Below are 15,136 nucleotides of genomic sequence, written 5' to 3'. Positions count from 1 at the left end.
TAAAATTTCTTATTACATAAGATAAAAGATACATATTGTATATTTTTCTGAATACAGACCATTTTATGTTTACATCTCAATTTTTCCTAGCACCAAATCCACACATTGGGAATGTGTCAAGGAGACAACATCCTGAACAAAAAGCAGAAAAAAGCTTTCATTGATCTTCAACACAGGCAGAAATTTCCCACCGGCAGGAGGGCTTTAACAAGCCCCTAAATAAAAGTTTACTAGTTCAGTGAAAATAGACATCCCTCTAAACTCTAAAAATATATAAATAAACTAAAATCTAAAAAAAAACATTTTTGGAAAAGTATACCCCTCCCCTTTCAACCCTTGTTCTTCTCCTGGTCACATACCAGTATATATAATGTGTTTTTGCCATTGCAGACTTCACAGATGAACATGCAGAGACATCGGTCATTGTCTGGAGGGACTAACAACCAATCAAGGTTCCAGTTCCCAGAGGGACAGTTCAACAACAATAATAATAGTCAGATGGGCATGTTACAACAGCAATCTTTATACTCTGGTAGAATGATGCGACAGATGAGCATGCCAGGTAAGGGGAGATAATTATAGTAAAAGGGGGGTGACAGATGAGCATGCCAGGTAAGGGGAGATAATTATAGTAAACAGGGGGTGACAGATGAGCATGCCAGGTAAGGGGAGATAATTATAGTACAAGGGGGTGACAGATGAGCATGCCAGGTAAGGGGAGATAATTATAGTACAAGGGGGGTGACAGATGAGCATGCCAGGTAAGGGGAGATAATTATAGTTAACAGGGGGTGACAGATGAGCATGCCAGGTAAGGGGAGATAATTATAGTAAAAGGGGGGCGACAGATGAGCATACCAGGTAAGGGGAGATAATTATAGTAAACAGGGGGTGACAGATGAGCATGCCAGGTAAGGGGAGATAATTATAGTACAAGGGGGTGACAGATGAGCATGCCAGGTAAGGGGAGATAATTATAGTACAAGGGGGTGACAGATGAGCATGCCAGGTAAAGAGAGATAATTATAGTACAAGGGGGTGACAGATGAGCATGCCAGGTAAGGGGAGATAATTATAGTACAAGGGGGTGACAGATGAGCATGCCAGGTAAAGAGAGATAATTATAGTACAAGGGGGTGACAGATGAGCATGCCAGGTAAGGGGAGATAATTATAGTAAAAGGGGGGTGACAGATGAGCATGCCAGGTAAGGGGAGATAATTATAGTAAACAGGGGGTGACAGATGGTTACAATGTACTAAATAAAATTACATGGGCGCAGCCATTTTATGAAGGGAACATGACATAGAGATAAAAATAGATGGCTCTCTGTGATTGGTTGTTATATCTTTTATAAATTTTTCTTCTGGAAAGCATTATGAATGAAGTTTCATGCAAGCACAAATTTGTCCTAAAATGTATAGTATGAAATGCCGAAAATATTTTTTTTATGTTGCTCAAAATGAGGGAAAATTTTCTGCGAAATCGTCAGGTATCGTGAAAAACCCCAAATTCACCAAGAAAAGCCATGGGACCATATATATTTGAGTGCGGTAAAATCACAAATAGATATAGAGCTTCAATTAGACAACAACAGATTTCCCATAATTAGTTTAATGAAAACGCCTTATTAGGAGATAATTGCTAAAAATAGCATTGCCGGCAACGGGGCCACCATTTAGTTCTTTATATCCTATAATGGTCTCAAAATATGTCAAAAATTGTATTTACAGAAAGATTTAGACATCAAAAACGCTTTACTAGTGTTGTGATTTGTGTGAATAATTCCGTTTTCATGCTATAGTCTGTTTCTTATTTGCTTTCAAAATACGGGTAGGTACAGGATTTCATCGCCTTGGTGTGTCTTTTCTGTTTTTATCCAAAATTTGTCTTACAGGCTTGATAGCCATACATAGGCCTAACTTTTGGCGATACTTTTTTGATCTTGTCACATCACATGACACAGAAATCTTCGGATTTAACCCTCCCCCTTTTTTGGTAAAAACGGCTCCAAGGGTATTTGCATACGCTTAACGATTTCGCATCATTCAAAACATTTACCATACTACTTGTATAGCTAATATAGACCACCAGAAGATGTTTTTTACGAAAAGAAGCTAAAATGTGCACATGTATCCGATTTATAAAGCTATAGTCCGTTTCAAAATAGTGAATTTATTTCATATTGAACTGGTCCGAATTTTTTATTTGTTTTTCAGTACAGTGTCACTCAAATTAAATTTTCTGTTGATCAATATCAGAAGCACATGATTACTTCGAAAAGGCAATACTAACAAAGAGGCAAAATATTACACCTGCAACAAACAGTACCGTAATGTATATAAAAATCAGTGTAATTTTTTACCAATTTTTAAACAGGGGTAGGGTCCAGAAATTAGTTCCTGTGTATTATACAGTTAACAATGAAATATTTTGCATAGTATAATGAAGTCAAGCCATGCGTTCAAGTAACTAATGCGGCAAAAAAAATCAAATTTCAAAAATTGTTTATTACCGTATAGGTTACAATGTACCAAATAAAATTACATGGGCGCAGCCATTTTATGAAGGGAACATGACATAGAGATAAAAATAGATGGCTCTCTGTGATTGGTTGTTATATCTTTTATAAATTTTTCTTCTGGAAAGCATTATGAATGAAGTTTCATGCAAGCACAAATTTGTCCTAAAATGTATAGTATGAAATGCCGAAAATATTTTTTTTATGTTGCTCAAAATTAGGGAAAATTTTCTGCGAAATCGTCAGGTATCGTGAAAAACCCCAAATTCACCAAGAAAAGCCATGGGACCATATATATTTGAGTGCGGTAAAATCACAAATAGATATAGAGCTTCAATTAGACAACAACAGATTTCCCATAATTAGTTTAATGAAAACGCCTTATTAGGAGATAATTGCTAAAAATAGCATTGCCGGCAACGGGGCCACCATTTAGTTCTTTATATCCAGATGAGCATGCCAGGTAAGGGGAGATAATTATAGTAAAAGGGGGGCGACAGATGAGCATGCCAGGTAAGGGGAGATAATTATAGTACAAGGGGGGCGACAGATGAGCATGCCAGGTAAGGGGAGATAATTATGGTAAAAGGGGGTGACAGATGAGCATGCCAGGAAAATCTCGTTCAGATGATCAACAGTAATGTATAAATGTCATTTATTGAAAGCATATGATGATTAAAATTCAAGTTTTTAGATGTTGTGTAGTAAGTCAATGGTGAGGACTTGAGTGATGAGTCTATCACTAACAAAGTTCATCAGTAAACAAAAATGTGTGAAAAATAGCAACTATCTGACTAATATCAGACAGTTAAGTTTTTATGTACTTAGCCTATAAAATTCACAAAAAAATGTGGCTTATTGTTTAATGTGTATTCTACAGATTTATTTTTTTACCTGAAAGAATTAGTTTTAATAGCATGAATAGTGAGATTTCATTAGGGAGAAAAACAAAATTTTAACATTATTTTTGATTCTCTCAAATTTTAAAAATTTCGTCACATTTGAATATGACTTGATTTTTATTTTTAGGTCGTGGTTCTCCAAGAACGTCACAGAGTCCATTTGGAAATAGTCCAGACCCTATGTTAATGTCCCCTAACTCCATATCACCTAACAACTCTTTACGACAGTCAACGAGTCAGATCAGTCCATCTTATAACCAATCGTCAGGTGTGATGTGTGTGCCATCGTCGTCTGGAGGGATGGGAGCTCCATCGTCATTATCACCGGTGCAGAACATGAATCAAGGAATTAATTCAGTGGCGTCGTCAAATAATGGGTTCGGAGATTATGAGATGCAGCTCGATATAGAAAAGTTAGTAGATATATACACACGTTTTATACACAATTTATTTAGAATTTGTTAAAAAGAGGATATTTTAAATTTACATTATTTTGATGGACAGCAAAAATTAATGAAGTTAACAATATGCCTAGAACAGTTTTGAAAATTAAGATGCTCAACTAAGTTATTTATGATAAGTTTTGATTTATTGAAATAGTTAATGGACTTGTTGGTGAGAAAGAAATTTAAAAAGATAATATTTTTTTTAAATTTTTCATAGATTTTACCTGCATTCTATCCAAATGTACCTATTTTAGGAATTTTTAATTCAATAGCATTTTATTAACTATTACTGTTAAATTCAAATAAACAGGTTTTCATTTTTTTCCTTTCAGTAAAATGAGCATGAACAAATCAGACTTATTCAAATGTACCGGTTTTAGGGATTTTTCATTCAATAGGACTATTACTGTTTTCTTCAAATTAACAATATTTTTCGTTTCTTTCCTTTCAGTAAAATGAGCATGAACAAATCTGACTTTGTGAAGCAGGAGTTACGTAATATATGTAACGCACGATCGGAAAAACAAATGCAGCAAATTAATCAACATCACACATCACAGTCCCTCTCTTTACAGTCACCCCAACAACAACCTTTAACCTCACCTCATTCTCAACAGAACTTAACCTCACCACATCCTCAGCAACAACCAATGACATCACCCCAGTTACCACCTTATTCCCAACACCAACAACAACATCAGCATCAACAACAGCAGCAGTCGGTCACGTTAGATTACGAATCAGAAATACCACTTGATATTTTAGACCAAAGTAAGTTTGATAAAAATACTGTGGATTCATTATTATACATTGAATACCAATTTTCATGTATTTTGTTGGTACAAGTGGACTTTGAAATCAAATGTTCAACAAATTACAAATCTTCTATAGACTTGTATGCAGAATTCTGCAAAACCACGAAACTAGATATACACAAATATGCCAGTTTTCCTAAATCCATGAAAATTGGTACCCACGAAAATAAATGAATCCACAGTTAAATCTTTTTTTTCTTATTTAAGAAATGATTTTCTTGGCATGCTCTATCATACCTGCCAACTTTTCAAAATGCCCATGGGGTTTTTAAATGCAAGATGCATACCTGTCAACCTGTGACGATGAAAATGCAGGTCATAACCTGCATTGAAGAATCAAATCTCAGGTCATAACGCGTACGAACTTTTTCGAGCTGAATTTCAGTATTTATGGTACATTTTCTTATTATGTATATGGAAGATACCAAAACATCAATGCATGTTCACTTGGTTAAGTCATTTTATTCTTATTAATTATTATTTCATTGTACTTTTAAAGATTTTAATAAATTTGTGTAATACAGTCTTATGTTCTTTACTTTTTGTGATGATTAGATATTAGAATTTTTTTTCATATGTAATTTAATATGTCTGAGACATTTGGCTCTGTAGTCTTCCTAAACATAGAAACTCTCAACAAAGTAGAAAATTTAACTAAGATAAAATATAGTAATACAGTTAAAGGCAGTATAAATGTAAAAAATAATTTTCAACTTTTTTTTAAAAATTGTATAAAGGTATTAAAATAATGAAAAGTTATTTTTCAAAATGTATTTGAATTTTACATTTTTATCATTTTATCTTTTTCACCCATAAAACGTAAATATAAGGAATAATTTTGAATGGTGACAAATTAGGGGAAGTAACTCTAACTCTATTTGAAATATGTTTGTAAACAAATAGAGCGATTTATTTACGACCTAAAGCTAAGGTAATTGGTGTTAATTAACAGTGTGTTTGACACCAAAGCTGACAAGTAAAACCATGCACTTAATGGGTCACTTAATTTGACAGTTTACATAGCTAGATGAACTTCCTGTTCATGGAAGAATTACGAATTTGCTGGTATTTCAAAAGGAATTCAATCTCAAGACTAAGAAATACGGGTGAAATCGGGTCATTTTCGGAATTCCCAGGTGATTTCAATGACCCGGCGGGTGTCCCGGGTGATCTCTCAGAATTGTGAAAATCTCGGGTCACACCCGCAGAAAACGGGTTAGTTGACAGGTATGAAGATGGCTGCCATAGTCCTTAAAAACCTTCACGGGGGCCTTCAAATACATTTATTGTTATTTTATGGCTTCTTCATACTTTGCCAGCCAAAAATCATTGTAAATTAATTGTTTTGTTTAAAATTGTGGACAAAATTGCTCTTTCAAAATTTCAATTTGGGATCCAGGGGGAAATACCCCGCAAATAGTGACAGTTGGTAGGTATGCTCTATCCTTATTTTAACATTGGTAGGCATTATATTAGTTATAATATTTATATATAAAAATAAATAATGAACACATACATGTAAAATTAACCATAAATTTTATTAAACTGACTAACAAGTAATACCTACACAAAAGTTTGTTTTGATTTCTGGCATTGTTCAAAATACAACAGACGTTGTAATTTCAATTGTGATGTTTATAATCATGTGCAGTCCCTAAAAACAGTTTCAAAAACAAAAGAGGCATCATCATATTAGCACTTTGCTAAGAAAAAAGTATATTTACATCTTCTTGGTTAATCTCAACAGATGTGAGAAGAATCAGAAACTAGAAAACTCAACAATAAACCATTGCAAATGGGAGGCTCAAAAAGATCATGAATTATGTTAATTTGACCGTGTCTTAAGAAAGCATTGAAAATTAAAAAGTCGTTGACATTTCATGTTTTGCCCAGCCGGAACCTTTTACCGGACATTATACAATTGTCTGGAATATATGACCGTTTTGGAAGCCTTGGTTTGGACTTTGAAATTGTGAAATTTTAATCTCTTCTTAAATTAACCACTACACAGAAATCATCAATTATAAATTGAATCCCCTTAAGTTACAAATGTTCCATATTTGTAGTAACTGAGATGGCTAAAGACCATGGTGTGATGACTGGTACGGCTGGAGGTGGATTAAATTTAGAAGATCTCAAAGAGGAGGATGTCCTCAAGAGGAAAAGGGAGGAGGCAAAACAAGTTTATGAAAAATTCCAAGCTCTTGCCAAAGCTGAGGCCAGGATGGATCAAAGTAAGTTATAAGAAAGCTAAATACTATTTATTGCAATGTGTTTTTGGGGTAAAGATTGCATGAAATACCATCAAAACCTTATGTTACTGACTTGATATCTAAATCTTCCAAGGCTTATTACAAACTTTTTGATACACAAAATACAGTGCATTGATCAAAACATTCTATACATCCTATCCATGAAAATTTACAGAAATTAATCATTGTTATCTTTGCTCAGATATTTATTTCACAAAATAATGTTACAACTGTCAAGAAAATTACATAATTTATGCAAAAAAAAAAAAAAAATGAGAATTTAAATTATTGTGATTATAATCCTGTCACATTTTTAGCATTAATAGAAACAATGCAATAATTTCTGAATTGACATTATATTCATGTAATACATTAAACATAGATTAATCAATCATTCAATCAATCATATCTCTGTGATTTTACTAATGGCTAATCTCTCTCTTCTTTTTATTTCAGAAGAGGAATCAAATGATGTGATACCAAGTACAATATTTAGGAAACAATTAATGACCCAAGTAATGAACAGTCAGAATCAGCCTCTATTACAGAGGTCAACTAGTATAGATACCAATCAGGTTCAAGTCGTTACTAAGGAGCCAAGGGTGAGTCCATTATATCAGAATCAGCCTCTATTACAGAGGTCAACTAGTATAGATACCAATCTGGTTCAGGTCGTTACTAAGGTGCCAAGGGTGAGTTCATTATATCAGAATCAGCCTCTATTACAGAGGTCAACTAGTATAGATACCAATCAGGTTCAGGTCGTTACTAAGGAGCCAAGGGTGAGTTCATTATATCAGAATCAGCCTCTATTACAGAGGTCAACAAGTATAGATACCAATCAGGTTCAGGTCGTTACTAAGGAGCCAAGGGTGAGTTCATTATATCAGAATCAGCCTCTATTACAGAGGTCAACTTGTATAGATACCAATCAGGTTCAGGTTGTTACTAAGGAGCCAAGTGTGAGTTAATTATATCAGAATCAGCCTCTATTACAGAGGTCAACTAGTATAGATACCAATCAGGTTCAGGTCGTTACTAAGGAGCCAAGGGTGAGTTCATTATATCAGAATCAGCCTCTATTACAGAGGTCAACTGGTATAGATACCAATCAGGTTCAGGTCGTTACTAAGGGGCCAAGTGTGAGTTTATTATATCAGAATCAACCTCTATTACAGAGGTCAACTAGTATAGATACCAATCAGGTTCAGGTCGTTACAAAGGAGCCACGGGTGAGTTCGTTATATCAGAATCAGCCTCTATTACAGAGGTCAACTAGCATAGATACCAATCATGTTCAGGTCATTACAAAGGAGCCACGGGTGAGTTCATTATATCAGAATCAGCCTCTATTACAGAGGTCATTTAGTATAGATACCAATCAGGTTCAGGTCGTTACTAAGGAGCCAAGGGTGAGTTCTTTATATCAGAATCAACCTCTATTACAGAAGTCAACTAGTATAGATACCAATCAGGTTCAGGTCGTTACTAAGGAGCCAAGGGTGAGTTCATTATATCAGAATCAACCTCTATTACAGAGGCCAACTTGTATAGATACCAATCAGGTTCAGGTCGTTACTAAGGAGCCAAGGGTGAGTTCATTATATCAGAATCAGCCTCTATTACAGAGGTCAACTAGCATAGATACCAATCAGGTTGAGGTTGTTACTAAGTATCCACGGGTGAGTTCATTATATCAGAATCAGCCTCTATTACAGAGGTCAACTAGTAAAGATTCTAATCAGGTTGAGGTCGGTACTAAGGATCCAAGGGTGAGTTCATTATATCAGAATCAGCCTCTTTTACAGAAGTCAACTAGCATAGATACCAATCAGGTTCAGGTCGTTACTAAGGAGCCAAGGGTGAGTTCATTATATCAGAATCAGCCTCTATTACAGAGGTCAACTAGTATAGATACCAATCAGGTTCAGGTCGTTACAAAGGAGCCACGGGTGAGTTCATTATATCAGAATCAGCCTCTATTACAAAGGTCAACTAGTATAGATACTAGTCAGGTTCAGGTCGTTACTAAGGAGCCAAGGGTGAGTTTATTAAAGGGAGGTATAGACTCTACCAAAGGGTCAAGTTAGTGTTTAACTGATGCTGAGTCCATTTAAATAAAGCTGTAGGGACTCTTAGGTTCTGATTGTTTCCTTGAAATATTGACAGCTATGTATTTGAAGCCTTAATGTGATGTGTTTTACTTATTTGTGAGCAAAAAATGTTGTTTTTATATTGTTTAATATATAAATTGAAAATTCCATAAAAGTTTTTCATTTAGGTTTTTTTACTGACATTTATTTCATGTACTTGAAACTTACATGCAATAGAAGTAAATGATTCATGTGTCAGCAAAAAATATTTTTGTTAATATTGTTATGTTGTTAATGTCCTCTAAAAAATTGTATTATGTGTTATTTAATTGACATTTATGTTTTTGAAACTTACATGTTATAAGAGGTTCTGATTTATATGGCAGAAAAAAATATTTTTTCTAGTATTGTTTATATGAAACTATCACAATTTTTTCTTACAATTTCAAAATATTTATATATTCAATTTTATTTAAATTTTTTTTTTTTTAAATTTCAGACAAGTGTTGATGATATGAAACCTCCAGACCACAAAAACAGTTTACTACAACAATTACTGTCCGAATGACGACAGCTTTAATTTAGACGCCATTTTATATTAAAATAAGTGCCATCGACATTACTGTAGGATCAGATAGACGGGTTAATGTTATACGAACTTTACAGGAATAATGACTGATAAAAATCAGCCTGTTTGTTAATGTTAACGGCTGTTCTTGAAGTGACGTGTTAACTTTAATTGAATTTGTTAACAAAACGTCAGCAGAAAATCTACTTCAATGGAAAATCATTACAGGAAAAAAAATGAATTCAATTTGAACAACCTGTATTTTTTTCCGCTAAAGATTGATTAGACAAATTGAAGTGCTATTCGAAATAAAAAGGTCACAGGAACCTAAATGTGGAGAAACTGGGTTCGAGTGACCTAAATTTGTGATATCAATTTGTGATGTGCACTCTTAAATGACAATTTAAGTGTACTTTACTAAGAGAAAAAAACATCTGAGAAAATGATGTGAGAGGTTTGTGATTAGGCCAGTTATATTTTATATGAAATCTACCAATATGGTTGCTCTTGTAAATTGTCCAATACCGTATTTGGTGGATAAATGGATTTTTTATAAACAATACTACAAAACAGTGATATTATAACTTGTAGTGAAAAAATATTATAACTTGTAGTGAAATATATTTGTTTATGTTTGTTAGAATGGATTTATATTCAACAGAAACCAGACTTTTTCGTGTACAGATCGAAAGACGGATGATTTTTCAATGCTGTATAGGTTTTAATTGGGTTGCACAAAGTGCCTACAAAGGATTAACCCAGGGACATTTTATTATTAGCGCTAGATGACTATTTTCGTATTAGGAAAGTTTTCTCATAGATTTAAACTCTATATTGCATGTATAGAGGACTATATAGACAGACTTTGTTTTTGTTACTCGTTTAAGTTTTATGTTTAAGACGATGTTAATAACTTTAGAGTAGTGATAAATAGAGCAAAACGTTCTGGTGATCTCATTATAGTTAAACTATTTTACTGCTCAAATTATTTACGCATGTTGATTGCCTTTAAGTCGGGAAATGACGATTTTTAAACCATAATTCTGGTCATTTAGTATCAGATTCAGGGATTTTTCAATAGAAGGATTGGATTAGTTTAAAATGAACACATATTTGTGATGGTATGAATATTTGTCAGCCGTATGCCAGTATATCTGACTATAAATAGGGCCGATTTTGAACCTGGCAGCTTTTATGGAGTTTAAAACTTAATGAAGGTCAAAGTGCACGGGACAGGAAAGGAATTCATTCGTTTCATTTTTGGGGATATAGCAGAAAGGATTGTAGAAGTCAGAAAAGTTGAATCAAAGAAAATAAAAGTTCAGCGGAAAAAAGGAGAATTTTGATAAATGTGTAAATCAAAATGGTAAAAATGATACAACGAAAAGCTGGAGACAATAAATTACAAACACGGGTAATATGTCATAGTCCCATAATGGAAACTACAGTTGTGTAACCATGGTTACGATACAAAGTGAAAGTATTTTGCTTCGTCACTTAACATCAATGTTGTGGACTATAAATTTGTAAAGGGCATAATGTAAATGATTTAATATGTATATGATAGAGGTTAGGAAATTTTCAGTCAAGGTCATAGAAGTGATTCAAGGTCAAAGAGCAAAAACATCTAAATTATCAAAAAGATATATTGAATATAACTTTTAATGTTATTCGATTTTACTATTGTACAAGGGAGATAATTCTCCTGTTACTATTGACCTTGACCTCTGTGATGACTTGTTTGGTCATGATTATTCACATTTGCACATATAACATAAAGTATTGTACACATATTCAGTGATAAATTACATATAAATGAAATATTTATCATGTGTTATTAATTACTTTGTATATATAATGTACATAAATATTAACTGTATATACAAAATATACACAAATAACTGTTATCATGTAATATGTAAAGTATATTTTTGTTGGATTTAATCATCAATATGTTGTGCTAAAAAATTGTCAGTATAAAAACTTTGTCCAGTTTAGAAAAAATATTAGGCTGAATTCAATTTACTCTTTCGTAAAGTTATCCAAAATCGAAAAAAAATTCTTGTGTCCGATAATTGTTTGTTAAACAAAATATAGTGCTTTTATGATCTTTTAAGATAAATAGGAAAAATACAGTTTTGGGACAAATTTTTTATACCTGACAGTCTCATTGTAAATATCAATTTGGAGCCATTCCACTAAAATGGAGACAAAACTTTTGAACATAAGGCCATTCACAATTATTGTAATGTTGAGTTGTCTAATTCTCTTTCCTTCTTTTACACCAATTTCTTTTGAGTACTCAGTAGGGTTGCAAATATTTCTCTGTCTAAACTTCAAATGTTTAAAAGGATTGAAATTAAAAAGTATTAGCGAAAATAATTATATGTTGGTATACAGAAATTGACTGGCAAACATGTACTGTGGATTCATTTATTTTCGTGGATACCAATTTTCGTGGATTGAGGAAAACTTATATGTTCGTTGATATTTAATTTTGTGGTTTTGGAGAAATCTGCATACAAGCCTATAGAAAATTTGGTATTCGTTGAACATTTAATTTCGTGGTTCATCTGTTCCCACGAAATCCACAAAAAATTGATGTCCAACGAATAATAATGAATCCACAGTAAATTGTTTTGACAAGTTGTTGTGAGCAAATGTTTCTTTAACCTCTCACTCTTTCAAGCAAGTGCTTTCTCCTTGCCATTGTTATTTTGTTTGGTAAAGATTGCATTCATAGCATTGTTTTGGTAGCTTATTTTTTAGACCCCATCAGTACTTGTTATGGTACAAAAAAACCATAGTGCTTTGAAGTGAACGTTCTTGACATTTTATCCGTGTAAATTTTAATTACTTTATCAATGAAATATATACTTAGGTATCAAGTTACAAAAAATGTGTACTAGTATTAGTATAATCATACCTGTCATGAAAACTATTTAATTGAGGATTTCCACAAGGGACTTTATCTGTTCTAAAAATGGCCATGGCAGGTTATATTAACAGCAGAGTTATCTTTCTTTGTTTATAATTGAGGTAAACCAACTATAGACAGTCATGGTAAACCCACTTCAAAATATAGTTATTTTGCTAAAAAATTGCAAATTTAAAACTTTTTAGTTTACACTACAAAATGAATGCAATCTTTACCCACAGTGCTAACCAGCACTTTGATTTCTAAACAAATGTGATTATTGTTAACACGGGTAAGCCATTTAAAAAAATAAATGCTCAATTTTTTCTCTTTAACCCTCTAACCTTTAATAGTGAGGAAATAGACATAAAAGTTACAGATTTCTGTGTGCGTAATACCATGATGAGGCTATCTTGAGACCAATAACAATGTTGCAGGCATTTTCTAAAGTAGAAACAAATAATTCTTGAAAGATTCAAATTACACAGATTATTTAGTAAGAAAATTTTGTAATTAATTTCTAGAATTAAAACAAAGGTATTCTGTAAAATGTGAACAATTTTCCATTTCAGAATCTAATGGATTATGGGTAATTTTTATGTCAAATACCAAAATGAAATCACAGTACTGGTTGATATTCTATGTTTTGAATATTGTTAGCCAATCACAATCTTTTGGTGTACCTTATCAAAAATATTACCCAGAATGCATTAGATTCTGAACAGGCCAACTGATGCCTCATTGTGGTGTCAGGAAAGCGATATAAAGTGCTATCTTCTGTTAAGTTTGTTGTTAATGAAAGTTTTATTACTGTTTTATTTTCTCTGTCAATTGTACTAAATCTCATAATAAGTTCTTATGCATGAAAAAGAGATCTTTTAAAACACACACTCAAGGCGTGATAGAGTAGTTATTGATGAATGAAACCAAGATGAAAAGAGGAAAGTATCTTGAACACAAATGATAAGCAATGTGTTGTGTACTGCCTATTAGTATTATTTGAATCAATTCTTGTAATTAGTTTAACACATTATGTAACAATTTTTAAGATTTTTGTTGATTATAAGTAAAAATATTGGTTAAGGAGTTATTACAGATTAAAAATGAAGTTATCTATCTTACATGATGGAGTTATCTTCCTTACTTGATGAATACAAGGTTGTAATGGTTTTGTTGATTATTGTAATTTTTATTGCCTTTTTATTATAAACAGTGGTCCTCAAATGAATTCACAATCCCTATGAATGTCCTCAATCTGGTCACCATCACCAATCAACATTATGAAACCAGTAATCCTTATTTCTGTCAGAGTTTTGATTATCTCCCCTCATTTATTTGTTTTTTATTCTCATGAGAATATGAAATTTCTCTTCAATTTTTAGGAAACTAAACTTGAAATATACGTCAGGGAACATACATTTTAATTCATAATTTGTAATGCTCTTGCTGTTGAGTCCTGTCACAAACTCATGATTTTTCATTGAAAAAATAAATGATTTAAATGAAATCTAAGACTATTTTCTGTGATATCTCAATCTCTTTAAGAACTTAAACATTTACCATCAATCTATGCTGATTGACTAAGCATTGATAAATATAAATTTGCATGCGGAATAATTGATATTCATTTAATTTTGTGACACTGTATTTTTAACTACTTTGTTACAAATGCTAGGAAGTAAATAAAATTCTTCAAGAGTTTTAACTACAAAGCTGTGATTTTACTATTCTTATTAACAGGATTGTAAATATGTTTTTTAAACTTTAAAAGTGGTATAATCTGTGGTTTTACTTTTATAAAACATGATATTTTTTTTTGCATTTTAATTACAAACCTACTAAATTTAATCTATAATATTTTTTTTAATTTTTTGATTATCTAAAAGATTGTTTTATTGATATGAAAATTTAAAATAGCAAAAGTTAAACAAATGATTTGTTTGCTCAACAGTTTAACTGTTTTAAAATATAAGCCAATCTTGCAATAGACTGGTTTTCTAATGGACTGGTTCCCTAACAATATGATTTTATTGTGGACTATTTCCTAAGGATAGGTCTTTTCATTTGTGTTATTATTTTGTTACTTACAAATAATTTTGTACAGAATGATGCTATTTCTTTGTTAAACATGTTAATGTTAACAGTTATCTTACTGACCTTGACATTAACAATATGTTAATGTGATGACCTTGACATTTGTTAATGTGGTAACCTTGACACTATTATCTGTTGGTTTATTTGTTTTTCATCATTGGTAAGACTGTGTTAATACAGTTATAATCATCCTCCTAGTTAATGGAATCAGGAAAAAATAACATTAAAATCAACTTGATAATATACTATGGTGTTTTTAATCTGCCTTGTATTACTTATATTATAATAAATACAAAAATAAAAAGAGGTGGAATGATTGCCAATGGGAGAAATATCCATCAAAGTTCAAATAAAATGGATGTAAGCAACAAAGAAAACAAGAGCGCACAAGTTGAAATGTCTCACCTTCTTTACTAACCATATACATTTTGTTGATACTTATATTATAAATATAAAAATAAGAAGTTGTGGTATGATTTCAAATGACATAAATATCCACCAAGTTCAAATGAAGTAGCTTTAATCAACT

General features: G+C 32.2%; 1 protein-coding gene across 12 annotated transcripts in view; it reads left to right on the top strand.

Annotated features, from left to right (window-relative positions):
* Positions 1 to 14,852, top strand: part of LOC134690816 (nuclear receptor coactivator 3-like) — a 167,689-nt gene extending 152,837 nt beyond the window's left edge. For 9 of the 12 annotated variants that reach the window (XM_063550904.1, XM_063550900.1, XM_063550908.1 and 6 more), the window contains 6 exons: positions 391 to 562; positions 3,550 to 3,835; positions 4,320 to 4,639; positions 6,750 to 6,917; positions 7,392 to 7,537; positions 9,528 to 14,852. In XM_063550904.1, coding sequence (XP_063406974.1) covers positions 391 to 562; positions 3,550 to 3,835; positions 4,320 to 4,639; positions 6,750 to 6,917; positions 7,392 to 7,537; positions 9,528 to 9,596 — 1,161 coding nt within the window. In that variant the 3' untranslated portion in view covers positions 9,597 to 14,852. Of the gene's footprint in view, positions 1 to 390; positions 563 to 3,549; positions 3,836 to 4,319; positions 4,640 to 6,749; positions 6,918 to 7,391; positions 7,538 to 7,690; positions 7,718 to 8,410; positions 8,438 to 8,500; positions 8,528 to 9,527 lie in introns of all 12 variants that reach the window. The other 3 variants (XM_063550903.1, XM_063550901.1, XM_063550902.1) reach the window with 3 other exon arrangements.
* Positions 14,853 to 15,136: the final 284 nt, after the last annotated feature.

This window comes from Mytilus trossulus, chromosome 11 (assembly GCF_036588685.1).
Source record: "Mytilus trossulus isolate FHL-02 chromosome 11, PNRI_Mtr1.1.1.hap1, whole genome shotgun sequence".
NCBI lineage: Eukaryota > Metazoa > Mollusca > Bivalvia > Mytilida > Mytilidae > Mytilus > Mytilus trossulus.
The sequence above is the reverse complement of the archived record's forward strand: the minus strand, read 5'-3'. Positions and strand labels throughout refer to the sequence as shown.